The 24,544-nt window shown below is 39.3% G+C and overlaps 1 protein-coding gene and 1 long non-coding RNA gene across 4 annotated transcripts in view; one reads left to right on the top strand and one right to left on the bottom strand.

The window, feature by feature from the left end:
- Positions 1–9,747, top strand: part of LOC127379674 (SH3 domain and tetratricopeptide repeat-containing protein 1) — a 196,878-nt gene extending 187,131 nt beyond the window's left edge. For both annotated transcript variants that reach the window (XM_051429585.1, XM_051429587.1), the window contains 4 exons: positions 985–1,107; positions 2,526–2,676; positions 3,471–3,667; positions 6,548–9,747. In XM_051429585.1, coding sequence (XP_051285545.1) covers positions 985–1,107; positions 2,526–2,676; positions 3,471–3,667; positions 6,548–6,805 — 729 coding nt within the window. In that variant the 3' untranslated portion in view covers positions 6,806–9,747. The remainder of the gene's footprint in view (positions 1–984; positions 1,108–2,525; positions 2,677–3,470; positions 3,668–6,547) is intronic.
- Positions 1–24,544, bottom strand: part of LOC127349486 (uncharacterized) — a 228,663-nt gene that overhangs the window by 6,204 nt on the left and 197,915 nt on the right. The gene's annotated exons all lie outside the window — the stretch shown is intronic.

Genomic DNA, 24,544 nt, shown 5'->3' with positions numbered 1-24,544 from the left:
TCTTGATAGTAATAATACAGTATAATGTGTTGTATGTATTTCCACAGCACTAACTCTAACAGTACAACAAAATCATGTTATCACCAGTGGTGGCTTGTTAATTGACGGAGGGTGCCACAAAGCTTAATTCAGAGTCAGCAATCTTAGTAAAAACCCACTTGCTTGCTGGTGCCAGTTTAGTGTTAGGGGTATACAGGTGTGGTTGGGTTAGGGGTATAGGATCAGGGGTTAGGGTTAAGGTTAGCATTTTGATATTACTTGAAGTTATACAACATAAATTGAATGGCAAAGAAAGAATGTAATAAATAATAAATTGTTTTAAGAGCATAGTTCTGCTTGGTGAGAAAAGATTAAGTAGCCAATTAATTTTTTTATTCATATGGTGGTGTGTTCCTTATCAGAATTAGATTGAAAAGAATTGTAAGATACAGCCTTGCTCATGGCATCGCAATAAATGAGGTGAAATATGTATTCTTAACAATACACAGCCCTACCAGCTGGGACATCATTGCGAGTAACTGAGCAGAAGCCCTCAGTGTTCACCCCTCTGTTGCTCTCATCTTTTTTTTTTTTACAAAAATTCAAGTCAATTTTATTTATATAGATCAATATCAAACATTTTCCTCAAAGGCTTTACATTCTGTACAGTATAGAACACCCTCTACCCTTGGTCCCCTCCATTCAGATGTAGAAGTAAAAACTCTCCCCAAAAGAATATTGTTTACATTCACAAATTATTCCGTTGCTTCCTCTTTACTGTTTTTCCGACCACTACCTTCAATAAAACCCAGCGCTTCTCGCACTGATTTTTAAAAGTCTAATAGCAGCTCAAAGGGCATAATCATACACTTTTTCTGGTAGGCTTTTAATTCGAAAAATTTGCAGGTGCCATTTTTTGGCCATAGGACTGTTCAGTTTTGTAAACTAAAACTCAGATTAAAAGGTTTAAATGAAAGCTTGTGTGTGTGTTGGTGTCATTGTCAGGTAGCTCAGGATGTGGCTCTGAGTACAGGAGACACCAGGTTTATCCTGAAGCTTCTGGAAGCTGCAGGAGACATTTTCTTCAACAGCAGCCAGGACCGGGACAAGGCCATCACTTTCTACAGGGTACAGTCAGTCCAAGCAAATATTAAAAAATATCTCTCATTACACTTCCTACTGTCTGTCTTCTGCTATACAGTTGCAAAAAAAGTATGTGAACCCTTTGGAATTACCTGGATTTCTGTATAAATTGGTCTTCTGATCTTCATCTAAGTCACAACAATAGACAAACACAGTCTGCTTAAACTAATACTACACAAACAATTTTATGTTTTCATTGAAAACACCATGTAAACATTTACAGTGCAGGGTGGACAAAGTATGTGAACCCCTAGGCCAATGACTTCTCCAAGAGCTAATTGGAATTCTCCTGCAAAATGTCTTGATAAACTTGGGAATTAATTTTTCCGTTGATGATAGCAATCTGAGGCCCTGAGGCAGAAAAGCAGCCCCAAACCATGATGCCCCTTCCATCATACTTCACAGTTGGAATGAGGTTTTGATGTTGGTGTGCCTGCCTTTTTTTCTCCGTGTTGTGTGTTCCTTCCAAACAACTCAACTTTGGTTTCATCTGTCCATAGAATATTTTGCCAGTAGTGCTGTGGAACATCAGGGTGCTCTTTTGCAAACTTCAAACGTAGGTCTAGACCGTACTCCTTATAAAAAAGAGATGTTAGCATGTGCCTGAGATTTTTGTAAGTCTTTAGCTGACACTCTGGAATTCTTCTTTACTTCATTGAGCATTCTGCGCTGTGCTCTTGCAGTCATCTGTACAGGACAGCCACTCCTAGGGAGAGTAGCAACATTGCGGCAATTTCTCCATTTATAGACAATTTGTCTTACCGTGGACTGATGAACTATACTTTTGTAACCCTTTCCAGCTTTATGCAAGTCAACAATTATTAATCGTAGGTCTTCTGAGAGCTCTTTTGTGCGAGGCATGGTTCACATCAGGCCATGCTTCTTGAGAATAGTAAACTCAAAACTGGTGTGTGTGTGTTTTTTTTTTTAACCAACACCTCCAATCTCGTTTCATTGATTGGACTCCAGGTTGGCTGACTCCTGACTCTAATTAGCTCTTGGAGAAGTCATTAGCCTAGGGGTTCACATACTTTTTCCACCCTGCACTGTGAATGTTTACATGGTGTGTTCAATAAAAACATGAAAACAGATTGTTTGTGTGGTATTAGTTTAAGCAGACTGTGTTTGTCTATTGTTGTGACTTAAATGAAGATCAGAACACATTTTATGACCAATTTATGCAGAAATCCAGGTAATTCCAAAGGATTCAGATGCTTTTTCTTGCAACTGTAATTCCCTACTACCTGGATTGTCAGTCATTAAGCAGCTTTATGTCTTCATTCCTGGGCATATAATTGTTAGGAATGGTTGCCAAAAATAAGAAAATAAGGGCCACTTTGAGTCATCATTATTATTATGATTATAATGTCCAGTGTATGTTTGTGTATTTTTTGTACTTGTAGGACCGCGCTCTGCCCATTGCAGGGAAGAGCAACAGTGTTCGTTCCAGGCTGAGGTTGTGTAACAAGCTGACTGAACTGATGCTCAGTCTCAAGCTGTATGGGGATGCTGTGGAGTTTGCTCAGACTGCACTGGACATCAGTATCACTCTAGGTATGGAGAACACAAAGTTTAGAATTTTCAGTACTACACTGACTATCTGTATAAAGACCTACTTACAACTATTAATGAATGACGCATGGTACATATCAGCTGAGCTTTTATATTGCCATCACTAATTGCATGCTATTACAGCTGCAGTAGGTCATTTTTATAAAAAATAACTTTTTGTCATATTTGCTTAAACTTTCACTATGTCCTGACAGAACATGAGACAATTTGTAATCTGTGAAAAAATCTGGTTCTCCTCCTAGTGCAACTAATCAAATTTGCAAGAAACGACCAAGCCTGAACGAAAAACAACCAATCAGAGCTAAGAAAGATAGAAAGACCCTTTGGGTTTGTGGCTTGAAGATAGTTGATTGTTGAGTCTCATTCCCAGCATCAGTATTTGACGTCCTGGTAATGAGACTCTATCATTCTTGGCTTTGGCTCTTGTAAAAGTTACCTATTGCAGCTTCAAGTAGTGAGAGTAACTGAAATGTATAAATTTATAAAAATTAACTGCAGCCAATGCTGCTGTCTTCTTATGCTAGGAGAGGGACAAATATCTGAAGTAGGATGACTATCGATTGTCCACCTAAAAATATGTTACTTGCCAGTAGTTGTTGGTATGTTGCTCTGAACCAAAGTGGTACACATGTGAACTGATAACTGATAACACCATCACCACCCATAGGTCCTGACACAATCATAGCAAAAAATATTTCTAAATGTCATGAACTTACATCCTAACAGTTTGAAGTCTATAACTGAGTACTTCTGTCCACCTCTGGTTGTACACACAGGTGACCATCTGAATGAGCGAGTGGCTTACCACCGTCTGGCCTCTCTGTACCACTGTCTGGACCAGTATGAACTGGCCGAACATTATTACCTGAAAACCCTGACCCTCTGTCCAACACCTCTGCTGTTTGATGAGGAAACACTGTACTATGTCAGGGTGTACCAGACACTCGGGGACATCATATTCTATGACATGAAGGTAAGTGATTGAATATTAGGTGTTTTTCAAATCACTGAAATCATATGAATCTGCACTTGGAACAATTTGACAACCACAGATACATTTAGATATCCATAGGGAGTGCCTACATTGTTATGTGAAATAAAGCCACAAATATCTCATAATATCGGTTGATAATAGTGTTTCTTGAGCTTCTTTACATCAAATTGTGTATCGTTGCCAATATATGAGTGTTCTCCTTTGTTATTAGGGACCCAGCCAGCGACCGCTGGAAGGTCCCTATTGAAATTGGTCCGTTTCTTATTATTATTCAGAACGTTGACAGCGTTTTTGACCCCCTGAACGTATACTTCACGTGAATTTTAGAGCGCAAATGTCCAAAAACTACGTTTTTGTGATCCATCCATACGCTTTTGTCCAATTCGCACGAAATTTTGCACGTAGCATCTGGAGACCGTCCTGGCAAAAAAAGTAATTTAAAGTATTTTGATATTTAAAAAAATAAGGGAGTTATAAAATTAGCACTTCCTGTTTATATTCCATCAAAAAAGGAAGTGGGGTATTTCTCCACATTGGTATGTCCGATTTACACCAACCTTGGGTCAATAGTTCCTTATGTCTTCATTATGTATCGTGCACAATTTTTAGGTCTGCATCGACAAGTGTGATTAAAATGAAACTTGGTAGATGCTTGCCCATGGCTCCCTGAGGCTCACCTAAAAAGGAAAAAAAATCACGCCACTAGGTGGCGCTCTGGTTGCAGGGTAAATCACTCTGCAGAGACCGTAATAGTTATGAATATGAAATTCACAGGACACGTGTAGACTGGTGCCTGTAGCTCACATACCAAAAATCGTGTTTGTCGTGTTTGTAGCGCCCCCTACAGGATTTTTTAAAAAGCAGCCACAGCGCCACGTTTCACTGATATGTATGAAACTCGGTAGGCATGTGTGAGGTGCCGAGACGTACAAAAAAGCCTCTTGGACCCATGCCCCAAAACCCACAGGAAGTCTGCAATTTTGATTTGAATTTTCACCATTTTGTGGTCATTTTGGCATTTCAGGGCTTCTATTTTAACTAACTCCTCCTACAGGTTTTATCAGATCTACTTCAAAATGAGTCAGTACAGTCAAAAAATGTTGCTGAATGAACGCTCTTCATTTTTTTACTGTACATTGAGGGGCGTGTCCGTGGCGTGCCGTCAAAGTTGGCCATTTTGAAGTCTGTGGTCTTGTGTTTGAACAAACAAACTCCTAGGGAATTTATCAGATCTGCTTCAAAACTGGACAGTACTCTTGAATAATGTTGCTGATTACAAGTTGTGCTATTTATGACTGTACATTGAAGGGCATGTCCGTGGCATGCCGTCAAAGTTGGCCGTTTTGAATTCTGTGGTCATTTTCGATGAATTTTCGCCTTGTATTTGAACGAACTCGTCCTAGGGAATTTCTGGGATCTGCTTCAAAATTGGTCAGTACAGTCAAAAAATGGTGCTGAATGAACACTGTTCATTTTGTGACTGTACGTTGAAGGGCGTGTCCGTGGCGTGCCGTCAAAGTTGGCCATTTTGAAGCCCGTCGTCTTGTATTTGAACTAACGAACTCCTAGAGAATTTATCAGATCTGCTTCAAAACTTGACAGGACAGTGTGTCCGTGGCATGGCGCTGCATCTCCACCTTTCTCAGTGAAGGGTCTCTCTATGAAAGTTCAAGTCTTTTGCTGTGTCTGAAACGTGTGACACCGTAGAGTGGTCTCCGTCAGCTTCTGGAGGTGAGGGCTTGGGAGTGGGGTGACGTGAAAATTTCATGTTGTGGTCTGCACATGTTATGACGGCACGTGACGCGGCCGCACCACGCCCCAAGTTGCGTGGAGTGCGAGGTCCCGCCCAACGCTGCTTGCAGCTTTAATTTTGACTTGGTTTTTATAATTCTGTTTGATGTTGTAGCTTATTTCCACAAGCCATGGTTCCTGATCATGCTATTTGAATTGTGGACTAATGACCAATGTGGCAGAGACAAACCATGATCTTTTCCTAAACGTAACCAAGTAGGATAGTTTTGGTGCCAAAACCTTACCAAACTGCAACTGAAAACGGAATGCTGTTTTACACGACTCAACCCCAGGTCTCCATTAATCCACCCCGGCCTCCACCCTACACAGACTTTGTCGCCCTTCTAGAGGGTTGCTAAACTAGGGGGTTGGGTGTAAATAGCCCAATAGCTTCCATGTGAATATTCTCTCCTGGGTGCAAAGAGGTACTTCAGTTTTTTATCCTGTTATCTGGAGATCAAGTTAATTATTTTGTTATCTTGAGATATATTATTGTTTCCTTAGGCAAGAAAACAATTTGTTATCTCAACCTTGGAATGGTGGAAATAACTCTTTGCCGACAGCCACAAAAATCACCAAAATGTGCCACAAATTCCTGTTTGCATAGGGTACAACAAACCTGTATCATGAATCACAAAATAAGACTCAGGTAATTTGCATAAAAGTTGCCAAAGGGGGGACATCATTGTTTTGTAAGTCAGAAGTGATGTATAGGTTTAAGAGTCTGGCTGTTATGTCCCTAGTCATGTCCCGAGTCAAAACCATCAAGTTGCAAGTAAGGACCAACAAGTCCCAAGCCAAGGTCAAGTCCTGAACTTAGAGTGTTTCAACTCCCAAACAAGTCATTATACATCAGAGTCAATCAAAGTGTTTATATCAGATTGATAACTCAAGTCTCCCATGTGCTCATGTGAGTGCATGTGGGGAGTTACTCTTGTAAAAACTAGTGGTCAAAAACTTCACAAGGCACCTTTAACAATATTAGCAGGATCACTGATATACCTTCACCTGTAAAGTTACTTCTATTATATAACTAAATATAAATTAATTTTGTTGTTATCTCTATAGGACCCATTTGACGCTGCAGGCTACTACCACCTGGCTCTTGCTGCAGCCATGGATCTGGGCAACAAGAGGTCTCAGCTGCAGCTGTGCACCCGCCTCGCCACCATCTACCACAACTTCCTAATAGACCGGGAGCTCTCTCTCTTCTTTTACCAGAAGGCAAGAGGATTCGCTGCAGAGCTGAATGTGAGGAGGATTAATATCTCCCCAGATCAGCTTTATAGCAACACCTCACAGTACAAGACGAATGGACAACAGTAAAGACAGTTTGTCAGGTCTTTGTGTCACAAAAATTGCCTAGATGAATGTTCTTTTATGATACAGAAAACATTTGTTTCATGAGAAGCCTTGCATTAAGACTACAGCACAGATTCAACTGATCCCAAAGGAAAACCATTTTTAAGATCTTACTTAAAAAGATAATGAAGGATGGGGTGCCCAGGATGTCCGTTCTAATCATCTATTGCGTCGTAAAAACTTTCCCTCAGGCCTCTGTTAGAGGTCCAGTGTATAACACTTAGGAGGATCTCTTTGCAGAAATGGAATGTAATATGCATTAATTGATATGTTTCTACAGTAGCCCAGAACGAACAAACCAAACACTGGCTCAGATAGGGAATTGGAAATAGGAGGGTAAAGCAAGGGAGTTTTGATCTGCAGCTACACCCCTATATGCCACTACATGCTATACACTAGACCTTTATTCTGCATGAAATAAGTAATTGTATGTGATTGTTTAGAAACAATGGGTAAATGTGTAAAGTCTGTTGATTTCATCCTTGCATGTTTCCAGTATGTACATATGTACAAAAATGAAGAAAACCTATTGCATACCCATCACACTCAACTATTGGGAAAAAAAAAAAAAAAAGGCGCCTATTGTTAAAAGACATAAATGAACGGCAAGAAATGCATATTTTAACTGATTACTCATAAACATAAGTATGTCATCTGCATATTAGGAAATTTTATGTGTTCTGGTACTTGTTTGAATACCCCTTAGGTGGTAACTTGCTCTTTTAGCTTCTGCCAGAGGCTCTATGACCAAAGCAGAAAGTAAAGGCGACAAGAGACAACCCTGTTGGTACTTTTACCTTTTAGATTGCAGAGATTACAATCAGTCAGTCAATACAATAGCTTGTGGAGATTCATAAAGTAGTTTGACTTAAAAATATTGGCAAATGAAAATTCATGCAGTGTTCTAAATAAGCACTCCCACTCTACTGTATACTATCACAGCTGGTTATGCAGGGCATCAGGGATAGGACCCAAACACAGACAGATGAGGAAGCAGGATGACTTCAGAAGAAGAAAAGTTTACAAACATCTGATAGGTAGACAGGAGGTAGGTAATCACAGGTCCAGGTAACAATAAAAATAACAGACATTCGAACACAAACACACAAAGCTAGAAAACAACAAAGAAACTAGGACGAACTGACGGAGTAGGAGTGGAAATTGGGCTGCAGGTCTGACATGACAAGAAATTATAGGTGACGGCAGGTGAGTAGATGGGTGGAGCAGTCAGGTGATGGGGAAAGGAGAGAATGTCCAGGGCATCTGGTAGATGGATGGTAATGAAGGGACCAAGGGATTATACGGTCAGATGCTATAAGAGTTCTGGTAGTTCCCATTTTGTGTTATTGAGTTCAATGACTACAATGTCCCATTTCAAAACTCTGTGTGAACTGGTAACTAGTCTGAGGATGTCCCTGCTGACACTAAAGCACTGTGTTTTTTATGGAAACTGGAGACATTGTGACTTTTCGAAAACAACATACAAAATGGTTGAGGCGTGGGTCATTCCTGCCCCGATACTCAAGTTTGAAACAGGACGTATCTTGCAATCCAAGTGATCTTTACAAAGCTTTGTTTACTCATTTTAATATCTACATTTTAATTAAATACAATGTTACAAAGTGTGGACATCTTTAAAGAAGTCAGAAGAATTGAAGAGGCTTACTTGTTATGCTACGTCCTGGATGATTTTTAATAAATCTGCATGACGCCAAGGTCCATCCTGTCAGAATCAATCAAATGCTAGATTGAAGGCTATGAATGCCACAAACTTGTTATTTCTGCTCTTTTGATTTATTGTTATGTTATCAGCAGGCATAATGGGGATGCTTCAATGGTAAATAGTAAACGGTTAATGGACCTGTGCTTGTATAGCGCCTTTCTAGTCCTCCAACCACTCAAAGCGCTTTTACACTACGTGTAATGTCACCAGTATACAGAGATTGAACTCTAAAATGACTGAAGTCTGTCAGAGATGGAGTTCATGTTGAGGGGAGAAACAGCTAAAGAAAGAGGAGGTCTATGAAGCTATGATGACAGGCATTCATGTTCAATGAATAACCAGCTAAGACTGCAATCAGCCTCAGAATCTATGTAATAAACTTCAAATAGAGTAGGTCTGCCTTCCTGGCTGCCATTGCCAAGTGCTTGCTCATGGTGGGAACTGTTGGGTCTCTGCACTCTAAAAACAAATGTCTTTTCTGTTTGACAGTTTCCATCTATCATTTTGAGTTGTGACAACAAGTAAGTAAGTAAGGTGAATTAGCTTTTCCTCTACAATGAAAGGTTTTTTTAATACTTTTTTAATACTACTTAATAATTGGTAGCATAAACACAAGTTTTTAAGTTGATTACTCATAAAATTAAGTTGTTGCAAATAGTTTCCCCACATTTTCTAAAAGGCATTTTAATTGTCATGTATTTCATAACTATAATAATCATTTTTAAGTTGACACACATTTTTAAATTTTGTTTGTAAGAAATTAATTAATTAAACAAAACTGCTTGGCAATTAACTGTTTTTATTTTGAATTGCAGTTCAAGAGTGTTTGAACACACATTATTAAAAACAAAAATTTTAATTTTCCCATACATGGCCACCAATCTTCCGCAGTCTTTTTTACACATTATACGTTTTAGATTAATTTTACAAAAACTGTAACAAACAGCAGCAGACTGTCCCTATCAATGTACATTTAAGTTCCAATAGCTCAGATTCCCGTCAGCAAAGCCCAGCACCTTAGTATATCCTTTCCCTCCAGGATTTTGGTGGTCATATGGTCAGATTCTGGGGTGTACTGGTCACCGATGGTGGCAGTTCTCATCAGCTGTCTATCGAGGCCTGCCTCAAACGCTTCTGTGCTCTTGTATTGGAAATTAAAAGAAAAAATACATTGATTTATTAATACATTGAAATTGTTTTCCCATGCCATTGCTGTCAACACCTATCTGAACAGACCATTGTTATGATATTACAGATTGGGGTGTGGCCAGAAGTGTAATATACTTAAATCTTTAATGGACAAGGAGCAGGTTTCTGCCCTGTGTATTTATACTGCCCAATGTGGATTTCATTTTCTTTCAAGATGTTGAATTACTTACTCTAAACTCCTTGAAAACGGTCCTCTTCCTTCTCTCCAAGGCAGTGGATAGCTATGTCTCTGTGTACTTCAATTGTTTTGGGCTATTCAAAAAAGGAAAAAAGTATCAAAAGAAAGTAACTAACCAAATATAATTTGAATTGGTAACTGCCAACAAAGATTAGCCTAATAATTTCCATACCTCAAGAAGCATGTCTTTTATACATTATGTCTGGTTGTCACTCCTGTAGCTCCTGTCCTTGATGAGACTACATCCATCATTTTTGATGTGCAATGGTCAAGTCTGGCCATTTTCTCTGGAATTCTTTATTTATCTGTAGATGGAAACGGAAGAATTCAAAATTTTGTTCCAAGTAGTCGGTCTCCTAAGGGGCAACTTGGAAACAAAGATCAGGCAAGATGGGCCAGTCAAGTACCCTGCTAAATTATTAATATTAGAAGGGCTAAACTACGCTGCTAAATATGATTAGCCTTAACTATGTTTATTAGTACAACATATACCATTAACTGTATTAACAGATGTAGCCTAACCTTCAGTCACAAATCCACTGCTGGTCAAATCACAATTGAGAATATGCCCAAATTCTTGTAAGAATTAATTTGCAAATAAAATGATACCTCAGAAAATGTCCTTTGTATACAGGTCCTTAACTGTCTGAATTTGCCAGGGCATGTGATGTGGGTAGGGGAGGGGACTTGAAATGCTGAACTCAAGGTGGAGAAAAATTAAGTTATCAAGCTAATTTTATTAAGTTAATACAACTTGACTTTTGTTTTGAACCAATTAACGCAGAAATGTTAGTTCAAATTATGCACAATATTAAGTTGACGTAATTATCAACATTACACATACATACAACACAACTCATAAAAATTTTTTTGCAACTTAAAAGTTCGATCTAAATCAATATATTAGAATTTTTAACTTGCAATCATACATTTAATTAATAATGTTATAAGGATTTCAGTCTAGACCTGCTCTATTTGAAAAGTGTCCTGAGATAACTTCTGCTATGAATTGGCGCTATACAAATAAAATGTAATTGAATTGAATTGAATTGGTGATAAAAGGGCCACTGAGTTAGGTTTTAGAATGTGTAAATAATTTTATAAGGAGTACAGTCTAGACCTACTCTATATGAACAATGTCCTGAGATAACACAAGGACATAAAATCCTGGATGAGCTGCAATTTTCTGATGTTAAACTCAGAAAAAAAAACGAAATTCTTGTACTTGGCCCCAAAAATCTTAGAGACTCACTGTCTAAAGATATAGTTACTCTAGATGGCATTACCTTGGCCTCTAGCACCACTGTCAGGAATCTTGGAGTTATCTTTGATCAGGATTTGTCATTTAATTCCCACATGAAGCAGACCTCTAGGACTGCCTTCTTTCATTTACGTAATATTACAGAAATTAGACACATACTATCACAGACAGATGCAGAAAAACTAATCCATGCATTTGTTACTTCTAGGCTGGATTACTGCAACTCTTTATTATCAGGTTGCCCCAATAAGTCCATTAAAACGCTCCAATTAATTCAGAACGCTGCAGCACGAGTACTGACAGGAACTAGAAAAAGAGATCACATCTCTCCTGTACTAGCTTCTCTGCACTGGCTCCCTGTAAAATTTAGAATAGAATTTAAAATTCTCCTCCTCACCTACAAAGCTCCTCATGGTCAGGCCCCTTCATATCTTAAAGAGCTCATAGTACCCTATTACCCCTCTAGAACACTACGTTCTCTGAATGCTGGGCTACTTGTGGTTCCTATAGTCTCTAAAAGTAGAACAGGAGCCAGAGCCTTCAGTTACCAAGCTCCTCTCCTGTGGAACCAGCTTCCAGTTGTGGTTCTGGAGGCAGACACCCTCACCACATTCAAGAGTAGGCTTAAGACATTCCTCTTTGATAAAGCTTATAGTTAGGGCTGGATCAGGTGAGTCCTGAACCATCCCTTAGTTATGCTGCTATAGGCCTAGACTATCGGGGGATTTCCCATGGTGCACTGAGCTCCTCTCTTCCTCTCTCTTTCTGCACTCATTCATGTTCCATTACTGCATGTTACTAACTTCCCTTCTTCCCCGGAGTTCTTGTGCTTTCTCGTCTCGCAGGTTCTCATGGATCCTGGTGGAGCCTCCTGCCATGGTCCTGCTAGATTGCCATTGCCAATACTGTTGTTGCTGTGCACCTATCTGTCTGTTTGTCTCTCTCTCTCTCTCTCTCTCTCTCTCTCTCTCTCTCTCTCTCTCTCTCTCACCCCAACTGGTCGAGACAGACGACCACCCTCTAGGTGGGTGGTCGTCTGTCTCCACCAGTCCTAGGTTTCTGCCTTTTAACAGGCAGTTTTTCCTTTCCCTTGTTGCCAAGTGCTTGCTCATGGTGGTACTGTTGGGTCTCTGTAAATAATGTTATAAAGAGTTCGGTCTAGACCTGCTCTATTTGAAAAGTGTCCTGAGATAACTTTTGTACGGTGGCCCTGAGGTGCAAATCACAACGGCAAATCAGAAAACACAACGACAAATCAGAAAACACAACACAAAAAGAGAAAACACAACGACAAATCAGAAAACACAACACAAAAAGAGAAAACACAACAGCAAATCAGAAAACACAACGACATTAACCAAACCGGAAAAGGTAGGTACCCTCGGGCGACATTAGTCATCGCTGATTGGACAAAAGAACTGTGGGGTATTGCACAAAAGTAGGATAAAGAAATCCAGGATAAGTGAGCAAGCGCGGCCTGACCTACCTGCTCGGCGCATCCTGGCTTAATCGGTTGCACGTTTGCCGAGCCAGAATGAAAAGGTGTGGCTATGTTAAGCCAGGTGTAGATAGTCAGGATAAGTGCGTGTTCACGGCATACTGAAATAGACCTCGCGATCGCTCACAGAATCACCGATGGGAACATGGATAAGAGTCGCGCTTCATATTTCACGGCCGCTGAACAACAGCTCCTGATGGAGTTCTATAAGGAGGTGAAAGATATAAGAAAAAAAGGCAATACCAATGCCATAATTAAAGAAAGAGAGAAAGCCTGGCAGACAATAGCGGACCGGCTTAATGCTTAAGTAGTCCAAAACTGTACAATTAATAAACAGTGCTCCACTGGAACTGTCATAATTAGGCTCCAATTAAAGGACTAAAGGAGTTACTTTAAGTCCACTAATCAACTGTTGTACACTTTGCTTTAAATGTGGCAAGTAGAGGTTCATGTTACTTAAATGTAGAGTATGATTCAGTGCAAACAACTCATAAAGAACAACCTTGTCTGGCCATAAAAGGACCTGGCAGCAAGTTAAAATTAAATACAAGAACATTTTGCAGGCTGGTCAGTGACTATAAAGTAGATAACAGTGAACAAATGAGGTGAATAGATTAGGTGTCTGCTGACATGTTGAATGTCTGTGTGATTGTAGCAGTTAAAAAAAGCCCATAGATCTGGCACAGGGGGCGGCCCACCAAGCCAGGATATGTACGGAAAATGATTCCTTTATTGAGGTTCTCTGCATCCCCAACAGAATAAAGGAAGCTCCCACTTGCAAAACATCTCCATGTAACACAGACCATCTGTGGTACAGTGAGAGCATGGCTTCCTGCCGTCTGGTGCTGTATTTTTGGACCCAGCAGCCTACATAAATATCTTAGTCCATCACCTGAGAATCTGTATCTCTCAATGAGATAGTCATCTCCAACGGCCAATGGGTCTGACCTGTCCCAGAAGACTCTTTCATGACTAAATGCTCGTCTGAGGATTAGGGCTTCCTCATCCAGTACATCCTCCAAAAAAGGGCAAGCCATTATGAAGAGGGAACGGGTGTGAATAATATATATATATGTGTATATATATATTATGGCATGCCGTTTAGGAAATGAAGCTTTGAATATATGGAATGAATCTTGGATATATGGAATGAATCTTGGATATACTAATAAAAATGTGAGAATACTGAATGAAATTCAAAACCTAGTTGTATCCTTTTCATCAAAGTGATAGCCTTCTGAATTAGCTGGTTTTACAAAATGGCATCAGTTGAAATATTACAATACTTTCTTAAACTGGAAAACTTTTTTGCTTTTTCTGTCAGGATTTAGCCTGAGGCCTGTTGTAGTCGGCCTGCCACCATTAAAAAGGAAGTGAACTTCTTCGTCAGGAGAACGGTATTGGGCACGGGTACTATGGGAAGGATTTTGGCCCATACAAGCACTTACCAATGAGTAAATAATGTCCTCATTGATCAGTATTGCTGCCACAAGGTTCCTGACTGACTCATTCTCACTTCTACAAGATGGCAGCAGTGCCTTGATGACCAGTCAAGATTCATTCCATACATTCAAAGATTCATTAAATATATTCAAAGATTCATTCAATATATTCAAAGATTAATTTCTTAAACGGCATGCCATAATATATATACTATATTGCCCTATTGTCACAGATTTCATTGAAAACACCTTTGCAACTTCATCAGCTGTGTTTTGTAATCTCAATTACTGCAATAAAACACATATTTATGCAGTTTGACAAGCAGTCTTCATTAGCATAGCAATATAACACTTGTCCTGAGTAATAATACTACCACTTGAATCAATATAAAAAGACTGTTGCAATTACAAACAGCCAACAGATTGAAATGAAATAAGAAATTACAATATATATGTAATATTTTAATGCAGGATAATTAAAATGATGCAACATACTTAGAAAGACCATGGACATGCTGTAAAACACATTAATTCCTCACAGGATTGACGGTGGAAATACAGGTGAATCACTAGGATTAATGTTAGCCTGGCTGTTAGCCTGGTCTGGAGCAGACTAACTGCAGAGAATAAATCACCATAGTAACTTGGCCGGGATAAGTTTAACCTCCTGTCATGCAACCGACTTGAGGCTAAATTCAGCCAGGATAACCAACATATCCCGGCTTAATCCCTTATCTTGGTTTTGTGCAATACCCCTCTGGTCCGTCCTTTGAACCGGAAACACAACACCACCAGACCTATGCGTTCAAGTTGCCAAATCTGAAAATTCAAACCACTAAATAAGGAAAATATTGTATTAATACATCCATGTTAATGTGGGATACCTAAGAGAGGTAGAAACAGGGGTTCCAATAGTCCATATCTATGTGTTTTCTGATTTGCCGTTGTGTTTTCTCTTTTTGTGTTGTGTTTTCTCTTTTTGTGTTTTGTTTTCTGATTTGCTGTTGTGATTTGCACCTCAGGGCCACCGTACTTTTGTTATGAATTGGCGCTAAACAAATGAAATTGAATTGAATTGAGTTGAATTGAAAAAATGGAACTGACAGTTTTAGGAACTTTTTACACAATTCTCTGTCTGTGTTATGTTTTTTATTCATCATACATAGTTATTAGGCCTCTTTTTTGAAAAATGTATTCTTCTCCCTGTTGCTTGGCCATTATTCTATTTGCAGATGTCAGAGAGTTAAGGCTCTGTGATAATAGCTTGTGTTCAGGTCTTAAGAGATTCCTCTTATGGTACAGCCAGACTAAACATGGTAAGGCCACCAGGCTCAGCTGATGCCTGCAATAATCTGATACTAGAGGGAAGATCTATCATCCCTAGACTCCAAATACTTTACTGCTTGCAAGCAGAGGTGAGCAGTAACAAGGTACAAATACGTTGGTACTGTACCTAAGTAGTTTTTTCAGGTATCTGTTACAACAACTTTTTACTTTTACTCCCTACAATTTTTAAACAGAAATCTGTGTTTTCTACTCCTTACATTTTCAAAACAGACTCATTACTTTAGTTTTAAATCTACAGTAGGTAACTTTCATTAAAATAACTTTTTTGTCATGTTTGCTGAAACTTTCACTATATCCTGACAGTAGTACACAAGACAGATAATCTGTAAAAAATCAGGTTCCTCTGGCTCCACCTAGTGCTCCTAATGGCATTTGCAAGAATCCACCGGGTCTCGACAAAAACAACCAATCAGAGTTGAGAAACATATAAAGACGCTTTGAGTTGGAGGCTTGAAGATAGTCTCAGTCCGAAAGGGTCTGTATTTGACACCCTGTAAATGAGACTCAGCAATCAACTATCTTTCTTGGCTCTGGTTGTTTTCATTGAGTCCCGGTGGATTCTTGCAATTGTTATTAGGAGCACTAGGAGGAGCCAGAAGAACCAGATTTTTTCTCATGTACTACTGTCAGGATATGGAGAAAGTCACAGCAAATATGACAACAAATTATCATCGTTATTATTATGTATTACATCATTGCACACCTTCCAACATCAAGACTAGTGCATATCACGCATTACAGATGAGTACTTGAGTAAAGAAGTTGAATAAATACTTATAAATACTTGGTGGTGGCTGTGGCTCATAGGTAGAGCATGTTGTCCACTGATCAGAAGGCTGGCGGTTCGATCCCCGGCTCATCTTGCTGCATGTCAAAGTGTTCTTGAGCAAGATACTGAACCCCAAATTTCTCCCGATGCTGTGCATCGGTTTATGAATTAGTTTCCGTTCTGCTGAGCAATTGGCACCATGCATGGCAGGTGAGTGTGGCAAGTACTGTACAGCGCATTGAGTGGTCGGAAGACTAGAAATCTAGTGAAATGAGTTGGTACTGGAGTGTATGTTTAATTTCAGCACCGTATGATAGGAGGTAGTTTCCATTCTGTTATGTATACAAGATACAGGTGTGACTGATTACCACTCCATCATTTTGCACCCCTACAAGGTTCCCTCTTAGTTAGTCATTACTATTTACCTATATTGTATCAGGATATTCTGCAACCACACACTACTGGGGCAAAAAATATAAATATATAATTTTTTTAGTAAGTAAGTAGGTAAGTCATGTTTATTATCCTCACTTTAGGACAGTGTCTTAAGTGCTGATCTTTGGATCCATCCTTGGATCTACAGATGGGAGGCTGAATAGATAAACTCTTCTCACTCACTTCTCAGGAGCTCAGATTTCCCTAAGGCTGAAGTGTTTGTTGAAACAGAGTGCCTCTGGGTATCTTTTATCCACTCAGGTTTATTTTACATTAACGTCTCTCACTGTTTCTACAGCTCAATTTGGTCTCACAGAGCAGACTACTGCTCGACTGATACTATTAGTCGAGCCCTTCTGCAAACAAGGAAATGCATGCACTAACCTGCATTAAGTTAACTTTGACCTCTGCAAGAAAATGTGACTTTTGCATTATTGCAGCAAAGACTACAGCTGAGGTAGCATCCTTCAGTTCTGAAGCCATAAACTCACATCCTCACTACACAGTCTGCTCTGTTCTGAGGACTGTTGGCTATCCAGGAATGGCAAAAATCTTTGTCAAATTATAGGCTACCATTAGATGAAAGGTCAGGGGGTCACCATAATTACTGGTAGGGGTGCAGCAGTATACTGATACCAAAGTATACAGTGGTATGACAATTGACGGTTATCATACTGTGTACATTTGCTTATCTACAGTATTGAATTATACTGTATTAGTGTTATTAAAAAACATTCAAACTAGTTTCAAAGTTTCATGTCTGACAAAAAGACATCATATTTTCTGTTTTAAAAACTTGAGGCTTCAAAACGGTACTCCACAAACCAGGACGAGCCAGAGGAGCCTGATTTTTTCACAGATTATCTGTCTCATGTACTACTGTAAGGATATAGTGAAAGTTTCAGAAAATATGACAAAAAGTTATTTCTATAAAACTTGCCTACTGCAGCTTTTAAACCTATAGCATGAACCTATATGAATGTGTATGAATGCGTTAGTTTCCGTTCGATGGCCTTTGCCATCACTGAGTCAATGTGTGTGAAAGGGTGAATGTGGCATGTAGTGTAAAAGTGCTTTGAGACGTCAGAAGACTAGAAAGGTGCTATACAAGTACAGGTCCATTTACCATTCACCATTAACATAGGTTTAATGTGCTCAGTCAACTTGGTCCAAATTCATAAAAAAAATAAATAAATTGGAGGGTGACATCTTTTCCATAACACATATTTCTGGCATTTTCTGTATCCATTCACTAATGTCGGGTGGGTGGGTCTGATTTGAAGCACTTCCTCGTGACAGCCTTTTTACTTGCTGCCAGAAGTATTAGTACTAATTTTTTATCATTGCTGTTCCACCCTTCACCATGTCACCCATGTATACAGTATCACATCTGAAAGGAATATCGGAATTTTCTGCCAACAGATAACACCTCTCTGGTGCCGTTTTTGCAGGGGCATAATAAAAAACCTTCCAATATTTTTCCAACAGTATTCTCACCATGCAGTTGAACTAGTTGAATTCCATTGTGCTTCACATTTTTTTCTCCTATATACAGTGTATTCTCAGATTTGGACTGGAGAATGCCATTATCCATTCTGGAGTGAGGATATCATATTTTATGAAATTTTAATAAAGTGTTTGTTCAACAGGAAAACCCTTCTGTTTTCATTCCTCTAAGGGTGATAATGATATTAATAAGGGTGTGCTGAGGTAACGTCATGCCAGCATCATGAGTAGACTCTTCTCAAACATTTAAAGTTTGGTGCAGACTGGACAAAATACACTGAACTTCCTGTTTCATGGAAAAAGGTCGGAATTTGACGCCAAGTCACAGACACGGCGTTCTGCGCACAGGCACAAATAGTACATCTTTTAATCGTGATGGTGTTTAGATTAGACTGACCAAATTTGAAACTGATCTGATCAATTCCCATTGACCACTAAATTGAAAATGTCCAACTTCCAGTTGGGTTTTGGGTATGGGTAGAAGAGGCCTTTTTGTTTGTTCACACATATTGGTCAAATGTGCCTCAGGGGCTCAGTTTTGGGCACTATCGAGCCATTTAGCCATACCCAAGTGCAAGAATTTTGTGCGGCGTTTCTTTAATTTTTCGAGCATGTTGCAGCCTCAAAAAATGTGATCCTTTGAGCAGAAAAATAATAATAATTCTGTGTACTGCAATAGGGCTTTGTAGCAATTGCTGCTCGGGCCCTAATGATTGTGTAATACAAAGTTAGGTGGTTATCATAAGAAAAAAGCTAACACATTGTAACATACATAAGCTGCTGCTGTTGATAACAAGAAAGAGTATCACACCACCTCTGCATTCAGTCTGTCTGTCTCAGTATGCACTTTGAACCACCTGAACAAACAAGGTTTCTGCTGGTTGTAGAGATGAGAAGATTTAAAAGAGAGTTGGAGCAGATGTGGCTCTTAGAAGAGGATGGAAATATCGTGATAGTTTCTTAATGATCCGTGCTGCACTCAGTCTGGAGGAATATGACATTTAGATGGATATTTTACCACATATGTAGAAATTTGTGGTCCGTGACTGCAAAATGACCGAGCTGTTTCCACTTATTTATCATGACAGTTGTGACTGCAGGTGTTGAACACAAACATAAAGTAACTGCCCTAAGCTGGTTTAAGTCCTACTTATCAGATCGTTCACAGTTTGTACACATTAACGATGAATCTTCCATAAATACTACAGTTAGTCATGGAGATCCACATGGTTCTGTACTTGGACCAATTCTAGTCACTTTATATATGCTTCCCTTAGGCAACATTATAAGGAAACACTCCATTAACTTTCATTGTTATGCAGATGATACACAGCTATATCTATCGATCAAGCCCAATGAAATTAATCTAAATTACAAACTTGTCTTAAGGACATAAAAAGCTGGATGAGCTGCAATTTTCTGATGTTAAACTCAGAAAAATAAGAAATTCTAGTACTTGGCCCCAAAGACCTCAGAGACTTACTGTCTAAAGATATAGTTACTCTAGATGGTATTACCTTGGCCTCTAGCACCACCGTCAATTCAATTCAATTCAATTTTATTTGTATCGCGCCAATTCATAACAGAAGTTATCTCAGGACACTTTTCAAATAGAGCTGGTCTAGACCGAACTCCTTAAATATTTACAGAGACCGAACAGTACCACCATGAGCAAGCACTTGGCGACGGGGGCATGGAAAAACTGCCTTTTAAGAGGCAGAAATCTAGGACAGATCCTCCGGCTCTAGGTGGGTGGTTGTCTGCCTTGACCAGTTGGGGTGAGAGAGAGAGAGAGAGAGAGGCAGAGAGAGACAGAGACAGCAAGAGAGAGAGAGAGAAAGACAGACAGACAGGTGCACAGCAACAACAGTAGCAACAACTACACTAATAGTAGTGACTGATGATGATGAACATGAAGAAGATGACGACGACGACAACAGCAACGATGGGGGACAACGAGCAGTGACAACAGCAACAACAGTAACCGTAGCAATAATAATACTTATAATAATAATAACACTAATATCAGTGATATTAGCAATGGCAGTCAAGCAGGACCATGGCAGGAGGCTCCACCAGGATCCATGAGAACTTGTGAGACGAGAAAGCACAAGAACTCCAGGGAAGAAGTGAAGTTAGTAACATGCATTAATGGGACCTGAATGAGTGCAGGAAGAGAGGGAGAGGAAGAGAGATCCTCAGTGCATCATTGTTAATGTTATTATTACTATAATTATTACTACAGTTACTATTATTACTATAATCACTGCTCATTGTCCCCCATCGTTGTTGCCGTCGTCATCATCTTCTTCATGTTCATCATCATAAGTCACTACTATTAGTGTAGTTGTTGCTGCTGTTGTTGCTGTGCACCTCTGTCTGTCTGTCTGTCTGTCTGTCTGTCTGTCTGTCTGTTTCTCTCTCTGCCTCTCTCTGTCTGTCTGTCTGTCTCTCTCTCTCTCTCTCTCTCTCTCACCCCAACTGGTCGAGACAGACGAACACCCACCTAGAGCCGGGGTCTGTCCAAGGTTCCTCTTAAAAGGAAGTTTTTCCTTGGCGCCGTCGCCAAGTGCTTGCTCATGGTGGTACTGTTGGGTCTCTGTAAATAATGTTATAAGGAGTTCAGTCTAGACCTGCTCTATTTGAAAAGTGTCCTGAGATAATTTCTGTTATTAATTGCTGCTATACAAATAAAATTGAATTGAATTGAATTGAATTGAAATTACCTGAACACAAGCTACATTCACAGAGCCTTCACTCTCTGATAAACAGCCTTTTCCTGCATTTGAAAAATTAAAACAACCAAAAAGCTAACAGGACAATGAAAAGAAAACAGTAAATTTGTCAAAAAATAAGCCTATTAAGAAAGAGAATTGTATAGCAAATTCCTAAAATGATCGGGCAAACTCTTGTCTCTGATCAGTATTCACAGGAAATAATGTGCTCAAAATTCATCCACAGACTTCCTGCAGTAATTGTATTCACTATTTAGGTTCATTGTACAGTTCAGTTGTCATATCTAATATTGGGTGGTCAATGATGAAAAAAAGGCTCTCTTAAGGTAAAAGGTTAGAACCACTGCTTTAAAAGGTGTAATGATTTAATCTTTAAACCACTATGTGTGGATTTCTTATGTGGCTTTCAAATTATATTGATGACATATGCTTTGTTTGGAGAATTATAAGGGGAAGGAATTTTGGGAGCATAGCTGTCTGCTACACTGTGATTATTATGATCACTGGGTGGCGCCAAAGAAAGGATTTATCCCACTGTATATATAATGGTATTACCATAAGGTGGCTAATTAAGACAATATTTCAAAAGGTTCTAACTTTTAATTATCTGCAGTTTACTCACATGTAGCCTTCACATGTAGTAAGAAAAAATTTGGATTTAGGCCTTTAGGCCTTGATGAGTGTGTAATTAATGAATCATAATGTGTTAAATGTCCACAGGAAGTGAGAGAATAGTCAGATTAATATTATTGAGTGCTGTCTGCATCCTTCCATTACCTTCAGGAACAGCCTGCTGAACAAGGACCCCTGTGTTTCCTCAAGCGACAGACTATTTCAAATAAACACACCCATGGCTGGGTGAGATACATATGTGTCTACCGTCACCCCTCTTGTCTGTCCAAACAAACCTGCACCGTCGTTGATCCGTGGATGCGAGCAGCCAGCTTCCCCTCTGTGACCATCAGCCCATCAGAGGAAAGCCAGAATTAAGAACAGCTTCACATCTGTATCGTGCGTTTATCAGATGGGATGGTTCTTACAGTCTTACAGTTAAACACCCTGAGAGAAACAACATTTTTGCAAAGTGAGGTCACTTTAGACCAAGGGAAATTCCATTTTTTACAGTCTGAGTCTTGTTTTTGTAGTTTTGACCATAGTTCCTGTCTGCTGTGATAACACCAGCCTCATGACCCTGTAAAATCATCCAGTAAGACTTTACACTGAGATGATGTCCCACAAAAATTACTTTTCTAGGTTCTGAAAAAATTTAGGGAGTATTAAAATTTCAAGATGTACAAATTCAAATTCATATAGTAATAACTCTTTTTGCAGATGGAGGTGTCTTGTCATGTCTCTTTTACGACTGAGGTCTATGGGGAAAGCTATACTTTTAGGGCCTCTGAGGATTTCTTTGTTGAGGTACCAAGATTAGCACAAACACAAACTGGCATTAAGGCTGACCACCACACTATGTCAAACTCTCTGATTACATCTATGGTTACATTCCAAAAACTCTCAGTGATTGGAATCTCTGACCAGTACACTGATTTCACATAACACTGAATCATGTGTTCTGCACTCTTCACAATGGACAAAATCAAAACAGCAGAACCAGATATATGGTCTTTTTTATTCCACACATTCTTCTTCCTTGACAAAACCTGGTGCCTTCGTCATCCATAATGAAACTCAACACCCCCAGAATTCTTTTTCATTTTCAAACTCGTGGTCTTTGGCCCTGACCGACGCTGACTCAATATTGTTCAAATTAAATAAAAAACATTATTTGTTTTCTGAGAGGATAACACACTTTGGTTACAATCGTGAGAAAACTGTTTATCTTCAGTCAACAAAGTAATCAAATTAAGATCTCAAGATAGATTTTTACCAGCAACCACAGTGGCTCTCAGTTTCCTATTCATGCAGAAAGTAGAATACAAAAAGTCAGAATTTTACCAGTACTCCAGTGCTGATTCAGTGTGCACACACTTTCAATTCAATTCAATTCAATTCAATTCAATTCAATTCAATTCAATTCAATTTTATTTGTATAGCGCCAATTCATAACAGAAGTTATCTCAGGACACTTTTCAAATAGAGCAGGTCTAGACCGAACTCTTTATAACATTAATAATAGTAATGACTGATGATGATGAACAAGACAACAGCAACGATGGGGGACAATGAGCAGTGACAACAGCAACAATAGTAACCGTAGCTTAAAAGGGCTTTACAGTTAAAATAAGCATCAATGTACCAAAAACCTGATGGAGTGGTTTGTATTCAGGCGAGCAGTTAAGGAACACATGCAGTGGGTGATGGTAGTCGCAGTATTACTAAGACCAAAATGTGTGTGTGTGTGTGTGTGTGTGTGTGTGTGAGTGTGTGAGTGTGTGTGTGCCCGTGTGTGTGTGTGTGTGTGTGTGTGTGTGTCCGTGTGTGTGTGTGTGTGTGTGTGTGTGTGTGTGTGTGTGTGCGTGCGTGTGACTGCATGGTCTGGTCATCTTAAATTGCCCTTACAAGGGGACAGTAATGAAAGCATGTCTTCATATCCCCAGTCTGCAAAGAATTAATGACTTCATGTTTCGGAAAGAAGAAGAAAAAAAGCAGTGAGCACATGGAGCTGACTGCCTAAACACAGCGCTGGGCCTCTAGTCACTGCAGCAGCCACATTTAAAGTTACTGCTGTCTCTGGGATTCAGGAGTAAGTGTAGTGAATGAGGACCATATGAGGAGTTTATAGAATATGATTCTTTACATGGATTGAAACTAACAAACTGTATCACTTTCTCACTCCAAACTCATCAAATACTGGCTGCTGGGTCCCTCTGTGTCAAAATATGACCCTCTAGTGTCATTTCTGGACATGCAGGGCTCCATAGTGTAGTTTGCAAGAATAGGTAGTTAGCTCCCTTCTTCCTAAAGTGCAAATCAAAGCGACTGAAGCTATCATTCGTCCCAACCAATCAAGCTACTGAACTCTAATACTAATACAAGTGCAACAGTGCAAAAAATATACCAGCACTTTAATTGTTACAGTCTCTTTTTAAGCCGCCATATTGTCAGTGTTAAAAGTACAGTCAAATGTCTCTTTAATGTTTTAAGATATTTCATGTTAGTTTTGGGATGGTTTTCTGATGTTTTTTATGTGAAGCAATGGAATGCAGCTCTGTGCCCAAGACCCCTTGGAAACAAAATAGTTCTCTCTCTCTCTCTTATAAATATGCAACGTCTGTTCAACTTAGCAATAATAAACATGCAACATCTGGTTAGACCAAAATAAATAAAGCTTGCTGGGGCTATGTTGGTTATGATTACGGCTCGTTCACACAACTGAAGTACTTCATGTAAATTACGTTTCGTACAGAACATAAATGAAGTTTTTTTTACAATTATGTATTGGTACATTTACTTGAGTAAAGGATCTCAACATGTCCTCCAATGATATCAGCAGTGTGTCCAGCATCGGTTGCTCTCTCTCTGCTTATGTTGACTGAGAAGCAGTCAGTGAGAGAGCTGACTGGCTGTTCGGTCAGGTGAACAAGGGATGTCATCCGTTCAGCATAGCCTCTCCTCTCTCGCTTTTCTTCTTCCAGCAGC

Source organism: Dicentrarchus labrax, unplaced genomic scaffold, assembly GCF_905237075.1.
Source record: "Dicentrarchus labrax unplaced genomic scaffold, dlabrax2021, whole genome shotgun sequence".
In the NCBI taxonomy this organism is placed as follows: domain Eukaryota; kingdom Metazoa; phylum Chordata; class Actinopteri; family Moronidae; genus Dicentrarchus; species Dicentrarchus labrax.
The sequence above is the reverse complement of the archived record's forward strand: the minus strand, read 5'-3'. Positions and strand labels throughout refer to the sequence as shown.